This window comes from Mustela nigripes, chromosome 3 (assembly GCF_022355385.1).
Source record: "Mustela nigripes isolate SB6536 chromosome 3, MUSNIG.SB6536, whole genome shotgun sequence".
NCBI classification, from domain to species: Eukaryota; Metazoa; Chordata; class Mammalia; order Carnivora; family Mustelidae; genus Mustela; species Mustela nigripes.
The window spans coordinates 197062973-197082326 of NC_081559.1; the positions used below are offsets into that span (position 1 = coordinate 197062973).

The 19354-nt window shown below is 58.1% G+C and overlaps 1 protein-coding gene across 1 annotated transcript in view; it reads left to right on the forward strand.

The window, feature by feature from the left end:
• Positions 1 to 7847: 7847 nt before the first annotated feature.
• The window catches only part of SPATC1 (spermatogenesis and centriole associated 1), a 19840-nt gene continuing 8333 nt past the window's right edge, over positions 7848 to 19354 (forward strand). The window contains exons 1-2 of the mRNA XM_059395336.1: positions 7848 to 8058; positions 18924 to 19244. Of these exons, the coding sequence (XP_059251319.1) occupies positions 7848 to 8058; positions 18924 to 19244 (532 nt within the window). The remainder of the gene's footprint in view (positions 8059 to 18923; positions 19245 to 19354) is intronic.

Below are 19354 nucleotides of genomic sequence, written 5' to 3' on the forward strand. Positions count from 1 at the left end.
AGCGACAATAATCATAGGGAGGAACACGCGGGTCAGCGGAACAGAGCGCGGAATCCGGAACTAAACTTATGCACACATTTTTTAAACAGATGGGAATGGGAAACTGGGTACCACGATTAAAGAAAAAGAAAGAACCTCGGCCCGTACCTTATATCACACACAAAATTAACTTGAAACAGATCCTAGACTTAAATGTAAAAGCCAGATTTAAAAAAAAAAAACTTTATTTAGGTGAAGACTTAGGTGATATCATCAAGTCCCTAGAGGAAGCAGATTTCTCAGCTAAGACACAACCAACATGAACCACTAAAAAAAACCTTTGATAAACTTCAAAGCTTTTGTTATTTAAAAGACACTGCTAAGGAAATGAAAAGGTAAGCCGCAACTCGGAGAAAATACTTGCAATACACTTGTTTGACAAAGGCTTGTGTCCAGACCAGAGAGGTGCTTCTACAGTTTCATAATTAGAAGATGCTTAACCGTAGTTTCAAAAATGGTCGAAAGACTTTAGGAACCCTGTAAAAAAAGAAACACAAATGGCCAAAAAACACATGTGAACGTTTTCTTTTCTTTCTCTATTTTTTTAAGATTTTGTTCATTTGAGAGAGAGCACAAGCAGGCTCCCCACTGGGCGGGGAGCCCCGTCTGGGGTCACGACCTGCGCTAAAGGCCGACGCTTGACCTATTGAGCCACCCAGGCACCCCGCACAGGAATATTTTCAATGTCATTTGTCATCAAGGACATGCAAATGAAAGTACAATTAACGCCAGTCCACGTTCACTAGAAAAGCGAGAACGGAAACATTTACAATAACAGGCACCGGCGAGGACTCGGGGCCGCTGGCGGAGGAGCGCGATGGTACAACCATTTGGGAAAACAACTGGGCGGTTTCCTGTAATGTTAAACAGTTACTTACCACAGGACCCTGCAGAGCCGCTCCGAGATTTTCATCCAAAGACTGGAACACAGTTACTCACAGCGGTTTTATTCGTAATCGCCAGACTTGGACGTGACTGAAATGCCCACGAGCAGGTGAACGGAGAAGCCAGCCGTGATGGCTGTGGAGGGAGCCCTCCTTGGCCATGAAAAGCAGCACAGTCCCTACACACGCCGCAGGAGTGGGTCTCTAACCCACACGCTGAGCGGAAGGAGCCGGACACTAACGGACACTGAAATACTTACAGGATGATGCAGGTGGAGGTGGGGCTCGCTGGAGCGCGGCACACGGAAACTCTCAGGGTGACGGGAACGTGCGGACGTTGCTGCAGCAGCGGTCACGCGTGTGCAGGACCGTGACAGCTCACGAAGCGCAGGATGGTGAGATCCCGCCCCACGTCAGGCTCCCTGCGCAGCCCCTTGTCTGCTTGATGTCCCTTCTCCCTCTGCCTCTGCCCCTCCTGGCTGGCTCTCTCGAAAATAAATAATCTTTAAAAAGAAAAACTCAAATTGTTCACTTAAATTGGGTACATTTTATTGCATGAAAATTATACCTCAATAAAGGTGACTTTTCTTTAAAAGATTCTATTTATTTATTAGACAGAGAGATGAGGCGAGAGAGGAACGCAGGCAGGGGAGCGGCAGAGGGAGAGGGGAAACAGACCTCCCGCTGAGCAGGGAACCCGCTGCGGGGCTCGATCCCAGGACCCTGGGACCATGACCTGAGCCGAACTTCACTGACTAAGCCATGCAGCTGCCCCTAAAAGTGACTTTTAAAATATGACTGTGAAGGGGGTGCCTGGCTGGCTCAGTCGGTAGAGCGCGTAACTCTTGATCTCGGGGTTGTGAGTTCGAGTCCCACATTGGATGCTGGGTGTGGAAATTACTTAAAAATAAAATCTTGGGGCCCCTGGGTGGCTCATGGGGTTACACTTCTGCCTTCGGCTCGGGTCATAATCTCAGGGTCCTGGGATTGAGGCCCGCATCGGGCTCTCTGCTCGGTGGGGAGCCTGCTTCCCCCTCTCTCTGCCTGCCTCTGCCTGCTTGTGATCTCTGCCTGTCAAATAAATAAATAACATCTTTTGGGGGATGCCCTTGTGGCTCAGTCAGATAAGCGTCTGCTTTGGCTCAGGGTCCGGAATCGAGCCCCGTGTCAGGTTCCCTGCTCGGTGGGGAGTCTGTTTCTCCCTCTGCCTCCGACCCTTCCTCTTCTCAGGCTCTCTCTCTCTCATTCTCTCTCTTAAATAAATGAATAAAATCTTTTAAGAATAAAATAAAATCTTTTTTACTTTTAAATTTTTTTTTATGATTTTATTTCTCTATTTGAGGGTCGGAAGGAGAAGCAGCCTCCCTGCCACGCAGGGAGCCGCTGCGGGACTCGATCCCGGGACTCCAGGATCATGACCTGAGCTGAAGGCAGTCGCCCAACCAACTGAGCCTCCCAGGTGCCCAAAATAAAATCTCTAAAAAATAAAAAATAAATGACTGTTAAAAAATGATAATAAAATAGGAATGTGGGCAAAAGATGAACAAAGCCCTTCCTGCTTCAGCTTGGAGTCCGACCGGCGGCGGCCTGTCCGGCTGCGTTCGTCGGGCAGCCGCACGGAGGCAGAGCGCCAGGGCCTGACCAGGCAGCGTGGCCCGCGGCAGCCGTGGCCGCCTGGGCCGGGAGGAACTGCGCGCGGCTCTGAAGGCCGGAGCTGAGCTCCCTGCGAGTGGAAGTCCTGGAAGCCGCGTGTGTGGAGCCGTCCCAGGACACGTGACTCCCGGGAGGCGGGAGTTTTGGGGACCAGGCACCTGTCACCCCGCCCAGTGTGGACCTCAGCGGCTCGCGTGTGAGCTGCCCTGTGCGTCTGGGCACATCCACTGGCTGGCTCCGAGGCTCCTTCAGAAAAGCGACCGCGGGCTCCGTCTCCGGCCCCGTGAGCAGGCGACAAGCTCCCGGTTACCTCACGGCTGAGCCTGGGTGTTCCGCGGGCCAAGACCCCCTCGACGGACACCGCGACGGGCGCGCCACCGAAGAGGAAGCAGAAACGGCCACGCGCCGCCCCTCAGTCCTCCAGAAGAGCGAGGCCAGGCAGGGCCTGGCACAGGTGCTTGCTGACGGACTGACTGGCATCCGGCCCACGCGGAGACCCCAGGGAACATCTGCTCAATTGGAAGAAACCAACACGTGTGAGGACAGCAGGTGTCGGGGAGATACCCGGCGGCGGCGGCACTGCGGCTGGGAAGCGGGTCTGTCGGTCCATCGAGCTCTCTTGCGAAGCTTCTACGACCTGGAGCTGTGCTCCAAGGCTTCCCGAGCTCGACCCTTGGGCAAGTCCTCCCGCAGGCGCGCTGACGGCTCCCAGGGCGGCCATCTGGGCAGCCGAGCCTCTGAACAGCCCCGGCGTCTGCCCACGAGACGGTGCTCGCACGGAATGCAAGGCTCCTCCGACCCTGCTCCCCCTCGCGGGCAGCTCAACTGAAAAGGTCTCAGGGAGGTAAAAACGCATCTGGAAACAGAAAGACCGCTGGCGGCACCCTGAAGGTTTGGTGTTTCTCCGCAGCGACTCTGCCCCGTCTACGCAGGATGGCGGGACCGCGCAGTCTCCGCCCTGACCCCAAGTCCTTGCGAGACAGGAAGAGCCAGCACAGCCTTGCCAGTGTGGCCCCCTGGTGACAGCCACGGCCCCGCCACAGCCCCCTGTAATCACCACTCGGGATGAGGTCCACGTTGCGAGGGGTCCCCAAGGCCTCTGCTGCCGCCCCCACCGGCCTCCTACCCGCCCCCACTGCGCGCGCTCGCCGCGCCTCACTCCCTCCACTCCGGGTCCTGGCACGGTCCCCTCAGAGGCCCACCTGACATTCCTCTAACTGGGATGGGGTGGTGAGAAGTCTTGCCCCTGGAACGCTCCCCTGACCCCCAGCAGCCAGGCCAGGCCCCCTCCCTCATAGGCCTCGCCCACCGCGTGGTGGCTCCTGTGCGTTGGTCCGTCTGTCCGACTCCACTATAATTTTCCGTAGCTCGTGGGGTACGACCATGGCCACCTCAGTGCCCAGATGACATAAGGCACGAGACCGGCGCTCAGCACATGCGGCACTCGCTGTGCGGCCTTGCGAGGAACAGAGCAGGCGGCACTGCCTGAGCCCACTGAGGGGTACCTGCGGGAGCCGGGAGACCCCTCGAGGGTCTGCGACCCCAGAGGAGACAAAGCAGCCTCCCACCGGTGACTTGCTCACGGCCGCCGATCTTCCAGAAGGTTTTTTACCTCGTGTGAAAGAAGACGGTGGTTTTCCACTTCCGACTCACAGCGCCACTGTCTTGGTTGAGACCTGCATCGCCTCCCAGGGAGCCCCGGCCTCTCGGCCACCAGCCGCCCCGTCTCCAGTCTTGAACCAGACAAACATCGATGGATGGACGTCGCTCCCAGATTCACGCCCTCCGAGAGCGGCCCAGCCGGCACTAGTCTGAGCGGCGGACTGCGGCCAAGTCCCCTCTGGCCCCGGCCTTGCTCCCATGTGTTCACCCGCCACCACACCATCCCCCGACGACAGTGAGCTGAGGGCATATGTCCCCCCTTGACACTCGAGCTGCTCAGTATAGGGCTTGGCCTGAGAAGCAGCTGAGAGGGGACCGGGGAACCTGGAGGGGACCGCAGCTCCTGCCAACATCTGACCGCCTCCTCCTGGGGGTGCCCTTTCTAGCAGCGTCTCCAAGTATCCGTCCACTGTCTGCCCTTGTCCGTCTGCCCATGGACGCACCCGTTGGAAGGTCCCGGCCTCTGTGCCCCTCCAACCTTCCACCAGACTTCGGAGCCCCTCGCAGCCCGCCCCCGGGCCTGCTCCCTCCTCTGCCTCCTCCGGTGCAGGCCCCTCCCCTCAGGATTTCATTCTCCTGCAGGTGCCCCCACCACTCTGCTGGATCAGGCACCCCGTGTGTGTGCCTAGGGTTTCATGCACATCTGCACAGGGCTGGGACAGGCCCAGGTCACAGGTGGCTGGGCAGAGGGGCAGACGGGGAGGTAGAGGGAGGACTGCGGCTCAGGGAGGAATCCACGGCTTGTGGCTGTTAAGGGACTGCCAAAGCCATGCAGCCTGAGGAGGGGGGCTGACCAGCCAAGAAAACCCAAAGACTGGTGAGAAACTCAGGGCGAAGGGCGGGCCGCCAGCCCTTCATCAGCCACCGACGGTGGGAGCCGAATAAGCAGGGTGGGGGGCAGGTTGCAGACACCGGGGCGGGGTGTCTACTGGAAGACCTAGCGCTGCGGGAGGAGGGCGTGGGCTTGCGGCTGGAGTTGGGGAAGTTGTGACATGGGGCAGGGCGAGGCCCGGCATGGCTGGGGCCCAGGGACTCGGAAGGAGTCGGAGGACAGAGCGTTTTGCGGTCCGTTCAGCGCATGTGATTTTTGCTGTTCTCACATTTCTCTGGGACATATTTGCACATAAACAAACCAAACCTGCCTTATGCTCCAAATGCTCCCACAGACACGGATCCCACTGACACCGGGGCGCTGCTGACTACCCAGGATTCTCTCGCTCAGCCCAGCAGTACCAGGGGGAGAGGCTTAGGGCAGAGCTGGAAGCCCAGGACCAGGGGGTGGGGCCGCAGTCCGGGAAGGCTGGGGCCGGCCTCACCTCAGCCTCACACCCCCAAGCCTGTCACAAGACCTTCGCCACGAGCTCCGCTTCCTCCCCACCAAGCTGGTGCCACCAGCAGCCCTGCTCTTACCAGAAGCCTAGAGGCTGTCCCTGCTTTTGCCCATACCCCAGATCTCTCCGTCTGGCCACTAAACTTTGCTCAGCTTTCCCGGCCTCCACGGCACCGCCCACGGCTGCTTGGGTGACCACAGTGACCCCTTCCTGCCCAGCAGCTCTTCCCCACCAGGCCATCCCCATGCCGCCTTCCTGGACTGCGCAATGGCCCTCAGGATGGAGAGGACCTTGGGGCCACGCTCGGGGCCTGTCCCTATCGCCCCTTCCTCTCGGGTTCCACCAGCAGGTCCTTTCGGGGAGGCCTGCCCTGCAGGCCCGAGAGCCCTCCCCACCCAGACACCCCCCCCCACCAGCTCCTCCACAGGCATCCACTTGGGGTGCTGCTCAGGGTCAACCCGCTGGAAGCCGTCGCTAGGCTCCCCCCACCCCGCACAGTAACCCCATGTCCAGCTGCTCCCCACACTGGGCCAGGGCCACAGGGCACAGACGGTGCCTGGACACCGTAGGTGCCTCTTCTAGTTTTTAAATGTTTTATTTCACCCCCAGTGCGACACATCGTGACTCTAAGGCAGTGTGGCCACGCGGCCACGGCTCAAGAGCCGGGGTGCAGAGGACAGACGTGCTGGTACCCATGGGGCACGTCAGTCAGATGTCTTGCGCGTGTAGACATTTATTTTAAGGAACGGAATCTTAACGTTGCCCATATCCCAGGCCAGCAGCCTGGACACTCAGGCTGGTCTCCAGGACAGCCCCGAGGCCACCACCTCCTTCCCTGGAAAACCCTGGCTTTCTGCTCTGAAAACCTTCACCTGCTGAGACGAGGTCCCCCCGTGACTGAAGGTGACGACCTTGACTTACAATCCACAACTGTAGGTGTTAATCCCTCTACAAAATACTTCCACAGCAGTGTCTGAGCCAGTGTGTGACCGAGCACGTGCGCACCCACCCACACTGCTCAGTTCAACCGGCCCGGATGCACGAACCCCAGGGAGCCCAACAGGGCGGCCATGCTGGGTGTTCCAGGTGACCAGAAGGCCATGGGAGGCGTGTTTTCCCACGCGGGAGGAGGGCCTGTGAACAGCAGAGAGGGGTGAAGGGCTGCGGGCCGGCCCCCAGGGCCCAGGTGACTCTGCCAGGATTAGGGTCTAGGGCCTCGTCGGAGGGTGGGGGCGGCCCCATTGTGAGGTCCCAGCGGAATGCTGCAAACCCATCCGCACCGCACCTGTCAGGAGCGCACCCTTGACCTCGACCTGGGTCTCACTGTCCTGAGCCAGGGGTGATGCCTGGGACTCTGCCTCACTGGACTGCCAAGGTGAGGCCTGCCGAGATCTGCACGTAGACCGCTCTTCACGAGGGGCGCGGCGCAGACACACAGGTCCGAGTTCTCGGAACCTGACAGTCTGACGAGGGGCACGTCGTGGGTGCTCTAAGGCCCACAGTCTGGAAAATTCAGGAAGTCAGAGAACAGGGGTGGGGGTGCAGAGGGCTGCCACGGGGGACTTGGACTAGGGGAGCCTGAGTCACCAGAACTGGCAAATCTAAGCTATAGGGAGCCAGATGCTGGGACAAGGGAGCCCCTGGACCAGCAGTTAAAGGCTTTGAGCCCGAGGGTTGGAAGAAAGTCTGGCCACTGTCCAGGTATCCAAGGTAGAATGTCCCCAGGAGAAGGCTGACAGGCTTAACCCAGGCATGCCCGACCTCCCAGGAAAGGGCCCCTTCGCCAGGAAGGTGGGCGATGAGCTTTCTTTCTAGATTTCTGCACTGATCACCTATCCTGCCATGCACTTGGGCCTGCTGCCGGCTGCTGGAGCGGTGCCCAACCCCCAGGCTCACAGCAGCCCTGGCAGCTCCGGGCACAGTGGGCAGGGGGAGTGCCGTGGGGATGGCATGGCCGCAGGGGAGGCTGGAGACAGAGGTGAGCTTGCTGGGCTGCAGGAAGCTGGACAGAGCAGGCGCCGGTGGGGCGAAGGAGGCCCGACAGAGAAAGGGTCCGTGCATTCCAGCTAGGGAGGGCCAGGGCACAGCCCGGAGGCATGGAGAGCAGGGGCTAGGAGAGGCACAGCCTCTGACCTCACAATACCCAGAGCCCACTGGGCCCGCCTTGTAACTTGCAAAGTCCGGCGGCCTCCTCCAACCCGGGCACGGCCCGGGGCCCTGGGCAGCCTCCAGGCGCAGCGCCCTCCCTCGGGCGCCACCTGTCCCGCCGCCCCGGGGCATGTCTCTACTCACCAATTATGAGGGGCTTCGGCACCAGATCGAGAGGCTGGTGAGGGAGAACCAGGAGCTCAAGAAGCTGGTGCAGCTCATTCGGGAGAACCACGAGCTCAAGACGGCCATCAAGACCCAAGCAGGCAGCCTGGCCATCAGCGGGTTCAGCTCGGGGCTCGGCGAGGCGGCGACCAGCCCCCCTCAACGCCGGGGAAACTGTAAGACGGCAAGGGGGCGGGCGGGGTCTCGGGAAGCCCCAGAGAGAGGGCACAGACAGTGGCACGGGGCTGGGCCCTAGAAGGGGAGGGAGGGCACGCACGCAGGGCCATGGGATGGAAGTGCCACCCACCCCAGTGGTCCGTGGTCAGAGCCCCGCCACTCCTCGCCCCTCCGCCGGACTTCCAAGCAGCCCCAAAGACTGTGAGTGTCCCAGCTCTGGAATCCAAATGTGCTACCCTAGCGGGTCCACCACGCCACCCCGGTGGGCCTCCCTCGCCCTCCACCCTCCCCCGCAGCACCCCCATTCCTCTGTGCCCGGGGGTGGCCCGGAGGCAAATGCCAGCCCAAGTCCAGGGGCCAGGGTCAGAGTCCAGGACAGGAGCTGAGGTCTGGGAGCCATGAGTATGTGACCGAGCCCTGGGACCGCAGAACCTCTCCCGGCGGGGGGCGGGGGTGACGGGGAAGAGGCCGAGGAGCCACGGGGTGTGCGTGGGGACCGAGCCAGGACGGCTCCCGGGGAACGCGGAGCGGCTGGGGCTGTGATAGGAACAGGGGCTGCGGGCAGGGCGGAAGCCGGGGCTGAAGATAACAGAGGGACACTCTGGCGGTGGCCACCGCCCAGGGTGCGGCCGTAGGGGTCGGCGGCTGACAGCGCATCAGCGAAGGGGACACAGGGTGCTGAGCCGGTGACAGAGCCCTGCAGCTGTGACACCCCACGCTCCGCTCCCTGCAGCAAGCCCCTGTGCCCTCTGTTCCTGTCCCTGGCCCCTGTGGCCCCCGGCAGGCCTGGAACCACCCTTGTTCCCTGAGAGGAGGCCTCGGCTTTTCTCTGCCCACGAGGCCTCTGGAGCCCAGCGGTGGACCCCGACACTCAGTGGTAGTGGTTCTAGCAAGGTCACGGGCGGCTTTCCAAGTGCCGCAGCCTCTACACCTCTGCACGGACGTCGGGACTGACAATCCCCCTCCTTCTGCGCCAGCGTCCGACCCCGCATCCCCTCAGGGCCCAGCGCTCCCAGGCTGGCCCAGGCCTGCCCTCCCCCCCGCTGCCCGCCGGCCACTCTCGCCCGCCACACCAGAAGTGCAGCTCCCTTCACGGGGAGCCCCAGCCACCCTGCACTCAGCTCAGTCCCAACCACAGTGTTTCTGACCAAGACCTGGCCTCTCCAATGGGACGCTAGACCCCATCGGGTGTGCGCTCCTGCCCCAACAGTCCAGCTTCTGGCTCGGAGCCCCTTCCCCTTCCCCTTCCCCTCGAAGCCTGCCACCTCGGACCCCTTCCCTTCGGCTTCCCTGCAAAGATAGCACCGCAGGCAAAGTAAAGACCAGGGGAGGAGCAAAATATAAGAAACCCCAAAGTTTAAGAAAAAAGTAAGCCTAGAGCTTGATTCTTTTTTTTTTTTTTTTAAGATTTTATTTATTTATTTGACAGAGAGAGATCACAAGCAGGCAGAGAGGCAGGCAGAGAGAGAGGAGGAAACAGGCTCCCCGCGGAGCAGAGAGCCCGACGCGGAGCTCGATCCCAGGACCCCGGGATCACAGCCCCAGCAGAAAGCAGAGGCCTTAACCCACCGAGCCCCCCAGGCACCCCTAGAGCTTGATTCTTAAAAGAACCCTTGGACCACCTCCTGAAGGTCCTGGCTTAGGGGGTTAGGAGGGCGAGCCCCACGCGACAGGAGGGCCCTCCAGGACTAGTGGCAGCTCACGCAAAGGGCAGGGCCAGGGGCCTGCGCAAATGTGAAACCAGAGCGTGGTTAAAGCCCAGGCTGCGTGAGTGTGCGTGTGTGCCCGTGAGTGTGCGTGTGTGCCCGTGAGTGCGTCTACCTGCAAGTGAGTGTGTGTGCCCATGAGAGTGTGTGTCTGTACCACGAGTGGGCGTGAGCGTGCGTGCCCGCGTGTGAGTGTGAGTGTGTGTCCCGTATGAGGGTCTGTGTGGTCGCGCTCGTGCGCGCGGGGCTGGCATGGCCCTGAAGGTGATCGCGTAGCAGGGTCAGCAGAGGTCAGATGAGTAAGGACAGCGGGGACCAGGCTCCTGGACGCAGCAGTGCCCGGCAGCTCCTGGCAGAGTGGCTGCGTCTGTGCTTTGGCCGCGGTGGGAAAGGGACCCGAAGAGCTCTTGCCGGAGGGTGAGGCAGGGAGCCGGGGAGCTCTTGCCGTCATCCGGGTGTGAGGCGGGGGGGACAAGGAGCGGCAAGAAATCAACTTGAGTCATTCAAGAAAACAAAGAGCTTGGACATGAAGGATGAAGAGGGGGTTCCAGCAGAGGTGGTCACGTCACGGGGGCTGGGACCCCCTGCGACTGCAGGTGTCCATCCGCTTGCCTGGCCAGGGAGCGCCCCCCCGTGGCCTCACGGGAATTTCATTCTGCCTGCTCCCCTGCTCACTCCTTGTGACTTGCCTTCCTCCTGGAATGGGGTTCTTTTTTTTTTTTTTAATATTTTTAAAATTTATTTATTTGACAGAGATCACAAGTAGGCAGAGAGGCAGGCAGAGAGAGAGGAGGAAGCAGGCTCCCTGCCGAGCAGAGAGCCCGATGCAGAGCTTGATCCCAGGACCCTGAGACCACAACCTGAGCCAAAGGCAGAGGCTTTAACCCACTGAGCCACCCAGGCGCCCCATGGAATGGGGTTCTTGATCTGCGCTTGTGAACGCAACCCCCAGTTCCTCTTCCTGGGATCCCCTGTGCTCTGTGTCCTCCAAAACCCAGGGGTTCCTAGCTCTGCCCTCCCCCACCCCCCGCAGAAGGTCCGCAGAAGCAAACACAGCCTGGGCTGGTAGGTACCCCTGAGCAGCATGAGACCGCCCGGCTGGGAACGCGTGGGACACCTTCAGGAGCAACCACAAATCTGACTCTCTGGGAGATGGCAGGGCCAGAGGGAGACGGTTCAAGAGAACTGATCGCCGAAGCCCCAGCAGGGGTGAGGCCAGCTGGAAGGGGCAGCAGAGCCGGCCCAGGAGAGATGCATGGAGCGGAAACCTCAACGGGCAATGTCTCGGAGGCACAGCTTCAAGGGGACAGAGCATCAGCAGAGTAACAGGTGGGGGGAGGTCAGGCAAGACACGTGCTGAAGACATGGGGGGCCTCTGAGGAGCCGGTGGGGATGAGCCTGCTTAGACTTGAACCCCAGTACAGACACAAGAGGCCCACACGGTGCGGGCAAGAGCGAGGCGGCCGGAGGGAATGGGAGCAGAGGGGCCTGGCCGCGGGCGGGCGGTGGCTGGACAAGTTTCGCAGCCAAGCTGAGAGAGAGAGAGAGAGAGAGAGAGAGAGACAAGGCAGAGACGCAGAGACGGGAGTTTGTTACCCGGAGGCGGGAAGAAGCCAGAACAGCACAGGAAGGTGCCGAAGAGAATGGGGCACTTCCCAGAGGGGAGGAGGACAGCTCATCCCCTGCCCTGGACAGGACGAGGGCAGGAGGCCGAGAAAGCTCCAGAACCATGGCTTCGATTTTCCTTGTAAAAATGGCATTGTCTGCAAGCCAAGATGAGGAAGGTCTGAAATAGAGCGAGCACGACGGAAGAACTGAGGGGGAGCCTGGTCCCTCTGTCTGGCTGCGTAGGGAGCTCCGGGGCTGGGGGCATCTGTGGATCCTAAAGGCAGCGGCCCCAACCTGCCCCAGGAGCACTTGCTGGGGACAGGGGCGGGGGAAACCGAGCTGCTGATGGGGAGAGAAGCAGCATTCCGGCATGCCGGTGTGCACAGCTTGGCATGCCGTTCTGAGCAGGGCAGCGTGGGTCATCGGAGCAGGGGGCCACGACACTGCAGCTGTGGGCTCGGGATCACAGGCAACAGACAGGGGCTGAGCGGTTCAGGCCTTGGCCCCAGCGAAGAGCCAGGACGCGATGAGGATGGCCTCCTGCTCCCACCCTCCCCCCTGGGGTGAGCCGGCCTGGATGGGAAGTCGGGGCAGTGGGAGGACAGACGGAATGAGACCCCGCCAGTGCTCAGGTGACTAGAACAGGGGCGGCTCCTGCCCCACTGGTCGGGCGAGGCGGATCCACACAGACGTTTTAAGGCCCAGACAGGCCATAGGGCCGGGAAAGGCTGTGGGGCGGGGCTGGGGGCCGGGGAAGGGCTCTCTTGCTCTTCCTACCTGGACCCTCCCCCCACTCCCCTTCCACCTATGGCCGCCCCCGCCCCCACGGCCTGCTGCCCCTGCCGTCCTCTCTCGGGGATGCAGGCTGCTGGAAGCTTCGGGAGGCAGGGAGCGGCCTAGTTCGGGTGTCCAGAAGGGCCCCGCCAAACCAGGGGCTGCCTTCCCTCTCAGGGCCTTCTCCCACCGCCCGCCACCCCTCACCCCAGGACCCCTCCGTCCTCCCTAAGAGCCCAGCCAGCCCCCCGAAACCCTGCTCACACTCCCTCAGGACCAGGTCCCCAGGAGCGGACGCTCAGCATCCCAGACCGTCCTCCCAGGACCTGTCGCCCCTCGGGACCCGCCAGCCTGTCATCAGGGCCTGTCATCAGCCCCCTCGCTCTTTCCCCCTTCCCGCCGCCTCAGCCCCCTTGGAACCGTCCGAGCACCGTCTAGGGCCCCTGCGCTCGCCGGCCGCCCGTCTGCGGGCCCAGCCGCCCTCTCCGTTCTCCCGCGTCGAAAGTCTCAGCCCCGGCTCCGGCCCCGCCCCCTCGCCAGCCCCGCCCCACGCCAGCCCCGCCCCACGCCAGCCCCGCCCCCGCCGCGGACTCCGGCACGCTGGGGGCGGGGTCCGAGGCTGGAGGGCCGGGGGCGGTGGGCGGGGCGGGGCGGGGCCCGTGGAGGAGGGCTGCGGCGGCGGGCGGGGCCGGAGGCAGAGGGCGGGGTCGGAGGCGGGGTCGGCAGGCCGGGGGCGGGGCCCGAGGGGGAGGACAGCGGCGGTGGGCGGGGTCGGAGGCCCGAGGGTTGACAGTGGGCGGGAGGCAGGTGTGCCGCGACCTTCCGCCCCTCCCCCGCCGCCACCCAGTCCGCCCGCCCCGAACCCGCGACCCCAGTGGGGCGGCGGCGCGGAGCTCGGGCTTCCGCTGGGAGGAGCGGGTGGGGGGCGTCAGACGTCGTCTAACTTGGATCGTCCCAGGTACACACTTCCTGGACCCTACCTGAGTCTTACGTGTGAAACAGATGAAAGGCGGTGAATCTAAACCTCTCCTTAGGGTTCTAACAGCGCACCCAAACCTGGGAGGGTTCGCCCCACAAATCTAAATCTATTAAATACAATTTGCGAAGGGGTGCAGGGGGCTGGTGGGTGGCCCAGGGGTGGAGCACGTGACTGGTCTGGAGGTTGTGAGCTTAGCTGCCTGTTGGATGTAGAGATTAAAAACAAAATCTTAAAAAAAAAAAAAATCCCTCAGGACCTGGGTGGCTCAGTTGGTTGGACGTCTGCCTCCGGCTCAGGTCATGATCCCCCAGTCCTGGGACGGAGCCGCATCGAGCTCTCTGCTCCAGGAAGCCTGCTTCTCCCGCTCCTGCTCTCCCGCTCTCTCAAATAAATAAAATCTTAAAAAAAAAAAAAAAATCCATCAGGAGCCTCTGAGTGGCTCAGTCAGTCACCCTCAGACTCTTGGTTTCCGCTAAGGCGTGGTCTCTGGTGGTGGGATCTGCGTGGCGCTCTGCTCAGGGACGAGTGCCCTGGAGAGTCTTTCCCTCTGCCCCTCCCTGCATGGGTGCGTGGTGCGCTCTCTATGGATTTTTAAAAATCAACCAATTAAATAGAAATTTTAAGAAGAGTAAACATCACAGGTACATTTCGCGTTAGAGTACAAAGATGTGGGCCGGAAACATCTAGTGGGTTTTTTTTTTTTTTTTTAAGATTCTATTTATTTATTTGACAGACAGAGATCACAAGTAGGCAGAGAGGCAGACGGGGGGGAGCGGGGGGCTGAGCAGAGAGCCCGATGCGGGGCTCGCTCCCAGGACTCTGGGATCATGACCAGAGCTGAAGGTAGAGCCTTTAACCCACTGAGCCACCCAGGCACCCCAAATGTCTAGTTTTTATTTAGAGGCCAGTACTTGGCATACGGTGTCCTGTTAGGCTCAGGTGCACAGCCCACGGATTCCACACTTCCACACAACCCCTGTGCTCCTCACAACAGGTGCACCCCTTAACCCCCATCCCCTCCTGAACCCATTCCCCACCCACCTGCCCTGTGTCACCACCAGGGGGTTCTCTACCCTTAACAGTCTGCTTGTCGGTTTGCCTTTCTCTTTCTTTTTGCCTTTGCTCATTTGTTTTGTTTCTTAATTTCACCCATGAGTGAAATCAGATGGTGTTTGAGATGGAAATCTCTCAAACAGCAGCCAGTTGCGGACCCCTGGCTCACATCATGGCTTCAGTGTTACTGGTGCTCCCCAAACTCATCAGATATTTCTGCCAGGTGGCTCCTGGGATTCTCATTGGTGACCCCGATGGGTTGCAAACCCTATGAAGCCCGTGTCTGTGGCTGTAGCCACAACAGTCGTCGCCCTGAGCAGCGGGACATCTGCTCCTCCGTGATCTGTGGATGCATTAAATCGGCCTCTGAACCATGAATGTTTTTCTTGCAAATCTAAATGCCTGTGACCCCAATGAATCATTTTTAAAATAACAACTTTATTGGGATGTAATTCACATACCATGCAATTCACCCATTTAAAGTGTGCGATTCAATAGTTGTTCATATACCCACGGGTTTGTACAAAGATCACCAAGATCTTAGAACATTTCCATTGTCCCAGAAGGAAACCCTTCAGCTATGATACTCCTACCACCTAACCCTCCACAACTCTCAGCAGCCATTCGTCTACTTTCTGTCTTTACAGATTTGCCTATTTCTTACACAGGAAATCATATATATGTGGCTTTTGGGTCTGGTTTCCTCCACCCTGCACAGTTCAGGGTTGCCCATGCTATAGAGTGAGTCAGGATTTCCAGTTCGTATTCGTTGTTTGCTGTTGTTTCATGGATGAATAATATTTCATTAATGGATAGGCCACATTTTGTTTATTCATTCAGCAGCCGAAGGACTCTAGGGTGGTTTCCTCTTTTGGGTCATTATGAGTAACACTGCTATAAACATCCATATAGGAGTTTTTGGGTGGATTTATGTTTCCATTTCTCATGGGTGTGTATCTAAGAGTAGAATTGCTGGGTCATATGGTGACTATATGTGTAACTGTTTGAGGAACTGTCAGGTTGTTTCTCAAGGTCGAGCTCTCTTGTTCATTCCCACCAGCAATGTGCAAGTGTTCCAATTTCTCCATATCCTTACCCATACTTATTATCTGATTTTTTTTATAGCCATCCCAGTGAGTGTGAAGTGGTTCTGATTTGCCTTTCCCTGATGCATAATAAGGCTGAGCATCTTTTCTCTGTTAATTGGCCATTTGTATATCATCTTTGAGAATGCCTGTTCATGTCCTTTGCCCATTTTTAAGTTGGGAAACTAATTTTTTTATTATTGAGTTGTAAGAGTTCTTGAAGGATTCTGTTTAGATGTCTCGTACCTAATGTGTGACTCGTGAACGCCTTCTCCCATTCCATGGGTTGCCTTTTTACTTCCTTGATGGTGTCCTTTGAGACACAGAAGCTTTTACATTTGATGTAAAATGTATTTCATTTGTTGCTCACAGTTTTGGGGCCACATCTAAGAATACATGGCCAAATCCAGGGTCATGAAAATTTTCCCCAATGTTTTCTTCTAAGAATTTTACAGTTTTAGTTCTTACATGTAGGCCTTTGATCCATTCAACTTTTGTGTATGTTGTGAGGCAAGTGTCCAACTTCATTCTTTTACACATGGATTCCAGTAGTTCCCTCACCATTTTTCGAAAAGATTATTCTTTCCTTCATTGAATTCTCTTGGCCCCCTTGTTGAAAATCAGACCACAGATACATGGGTTTATTTCTGGGCTCCTATATTATTCCATAGACCTATATGTTGCTCACTATGCCAGGGCCACATAATCCCGATTGCTGTAGCTTTGCAGTAAATTCTGAAATCTGAAACTGAGTCCTTGAACTTCCTCCCTCCTTCCTTCCTTGCTCTCTTCTCTCTCTGTCTCTTTTTTTTCTTAGGTAGTATAAGGGGAGAAGTGCAGGGTGACTAAGTGGCACCTGTAACAATGGCTTCTTGCTTTTAAAATGTGCCTTTGGCCATTCTGGGTCCCTTGCAATTTGTTGTGAATTTGGGGATCGACTTGTCAGTCCCTACAAAGAAGTCAGTCTGGATTCTGACAGATTGCACTGACTCTGCCGGTGAACTTGGGGAGTATTATTGTCCATGGGATTCTTTCCCATTTACTTAGATCTTTAATTCCTTTCAAAAATGTTTGCAGTTTTCTTGGGGAACCTGGTTGGATCAGTTGATTAAGCATCTGCCTTCCGCTCGGGTCATGGTCTCTGGGTACTGGGATGGAGCGCTATGTCCAGCTCCCTGCTCCGCTGGGTGGCCGCCTCTCCCCATGCCCTCCATTCATCTTGTGCTGTCTCTCTCTCAAATAAAAAAAAATCTTAAAAAAAAATTAAGTTTCAAGACATCTTGCCACACATTCTATAGGGTGTCTCACGGGCATAGATTTAAGCAAGAAGCCTGGAGACTTCCGAAGGAATGTAAGGATGCTTCTGGGAGTCTTAAGGAGGGTAGATTTAGCCATGTGTGCTAAAGACCACTGGAATGTCTGTTTTTGGGGGGGAAATCAATAATAAAGATTTATGTAGTCAACATCACTCATCTTCAGGGAAATACAAATCAGAACCACACTGAGATACCGCCTCACACCAGTCAGAAGGGCTAAAGTCAACAACACAGTAAACAACAGGTGTTGGCAAGGATGCAGGGAAAGGGGAGCCCCCTACACTGTTGGTGGGAACGCGAGCTGGTGCGGCCGCTCTGGAAAACAGCATGGAGGGTCCTCAGAAAGTTGAAAATTGAGCTACCCCATGACCCAGCAATCGCACTACTGGGTATTTATCCAAAGAATACAAAAACACTCATTCGAAGAAATGCATGCCCCCCAGGCTTGTAACAGCATTATCTACGATGGCAAAGATATGGAAGCAGCCCACGTGTCCGTGGACAGGTAAAGGGATGAAGATGTCTCTCTCTCTCTCTCTCTCTCTCACACACACACACACAGTGGAATATTACTCAGGCATAAAAAAACGACATCTTGCCATTTGCAACAATGTGATGGAACTGTAGAGAGTATTATGCTGAGCAAAATAAGTCAGAGAAAGACAAATACCATATGATTTCACTCATTTGTGGAATTTAAGAAACAAACAAGCAAATGGAAAAAGAAGGAAAGAAAGAAAGAGAAAGGCAAACCAGGAAACACAATCCGAACTCGAGAACACACTGGGGGTCGCCGGGGCGGGGGACAGTTGGTGGGGATTAGGGCATGCACCTGTCCTGACGAGCTCCAGGTGATGCCTACAAGTGTCGAATCACTACAGCGAGCCCTGAAACTCATCATGCGGTCCGTGTTAACGACGCTGGAATTAACATTTAAAACCTAATAAAAAAGATTTGTGTAGTAGAATTATTTGTCATGGGGAAAATTGGAATCAATTTGATTGCTCAAGGGTTGGAAGAGGCTCAAGGAAGAGAGGCGCCTGCGGGACCCCGGGCCACCACCCTGAGCGAGGGTCTCAGAGAGAAGGGTTGTGCTGGAGGCAGTCCAGGAGGAAGACAGGGAGGCCAGACGAGGCCGCCACCTCTGGGTACGAGGTTCTGCAGCTAAGAACGGAGTTTACTTTTTTTTTTTTTTTTTTTACGATTTTACTCATTTATTCGACAGAGAGAGACAGCACAAGCAGGCAGAGAGACAGGCAGAGAGAGGGGGAAGCAGGCTCCCCACTGAGCAAAGAGCCTGATGTGGCTCGATCCCAGGACCCAGAGATCCTGACCCGAGCCGAAGGCAGATGCTTACTCACTGAGCCACCCAGACGCCCCGGATTTTACATTTTTAATGGTTAAAACAAAATCAAAAGAATGCTATTGCCGGACATGCCAAAAGTCCACGAAATTCAGACATCAGTTTCTCTGAATCGAGTTTTGTTGCCACAGATCCACGTTTGTCTCCGCATTGTCTGCAGCCTCTTTGCCAGTCCCTGGCCCGGCCGAGTGTCAGCACAGAGACCGGGGGGCCTGCAAAACCCGGAATATTTACCACCAGCCCTTGATAGGAAAGGTTCTCGACCCCTGATCTAGAAAGTCTTCAAGGCAACACGGAGCTCTGTACTGCGACCACCCGCTGGGGAGGGGACCACCGCGTTTCTAATCGTGGCTCGGTTCCCTGTTCTCTACCCTGAGCTAATGGCTCTTGGTAGCAGTTTTCAGTTAAAACCTTCCCTGCGCCCTCCCCCGAGCTTCTGCGCCCCCAGGGGCCTTCTCCCCCACAACAGAGGTCATTCAAGGGCACTGACCTCAGGACCCCAAGGAAACGGCCTCTCTGGGCTCCCCGCCTACACAGGGACTAGAGCGTGAGGGCCCCAAGGGCCCAGCACCCGGGAGGTGAGGCTGTCCCCACAGCAGCAGTGGACAGGAGGCCGGGACCCACTGCTCCCTGCCGGGGGATGGACGGGGCAGCAGGGCAGCCCGGGGGACCAGCCACCAGGAGACCGCGGGCAGCTGGGGAAGGGCCCTCTGGCTTGGTGGCAGGTGGGTGTTCAGAGAAGTGGGCCCGGAGGAGCAAGACTCCTTCATAAGATGTGGACAAAGGGCCGGACCCACATGAGGGATCTGCGGAGGCGCCCCATAGACCGCCCCCAAAGGGAAAGGACCATCATCTGGGCGGCCTGGGAGAAGAGGCTCAGGGTTGGTCTGCTCCGCAGAGGGAGACAGCACCTGGGCCCAGGCCCCTTCCTCGAAGAGCCCGCCTGGGGTGGGTCTCAGTGTTTTCTCTGTGTCCCCCAGGTGTGTTCCTGCCCCCATCCCCGGCAGCAGCAAACGAGCCTCTCCTGGATGAAGTGGGGATCATGACTCTGGCACCCCTGGCCGACATGCTAAACAGCCCGCAGCCCGGCGCCACGGCACGCCCAGCCACCAACCCCCTGACCGGCCCCCTCAGCCCCCTGCTGCCTGGCCCGGGCTCTCTGCCACAGAGCGGCACGCTCACCAGCCTCCTGACCGGCCCCATGGCGGTGTCCCCGGGGGGCACGCTGACCAGCTCCCTGGGCCTGCCCTCAACTGGCCCCCTGACTCCGAGCAGCCACCTGACCGGCCCCATGGCGGTGTCCCCGGGGGGCACGCTGACCAGCTCCCTGGGCCTGCCCTCAACTGGCCCCCTGACTCCGAGCGGCCACCTGACCGGCCCCATGGCGGTGTCCCCGGGGGGCACGCTGACC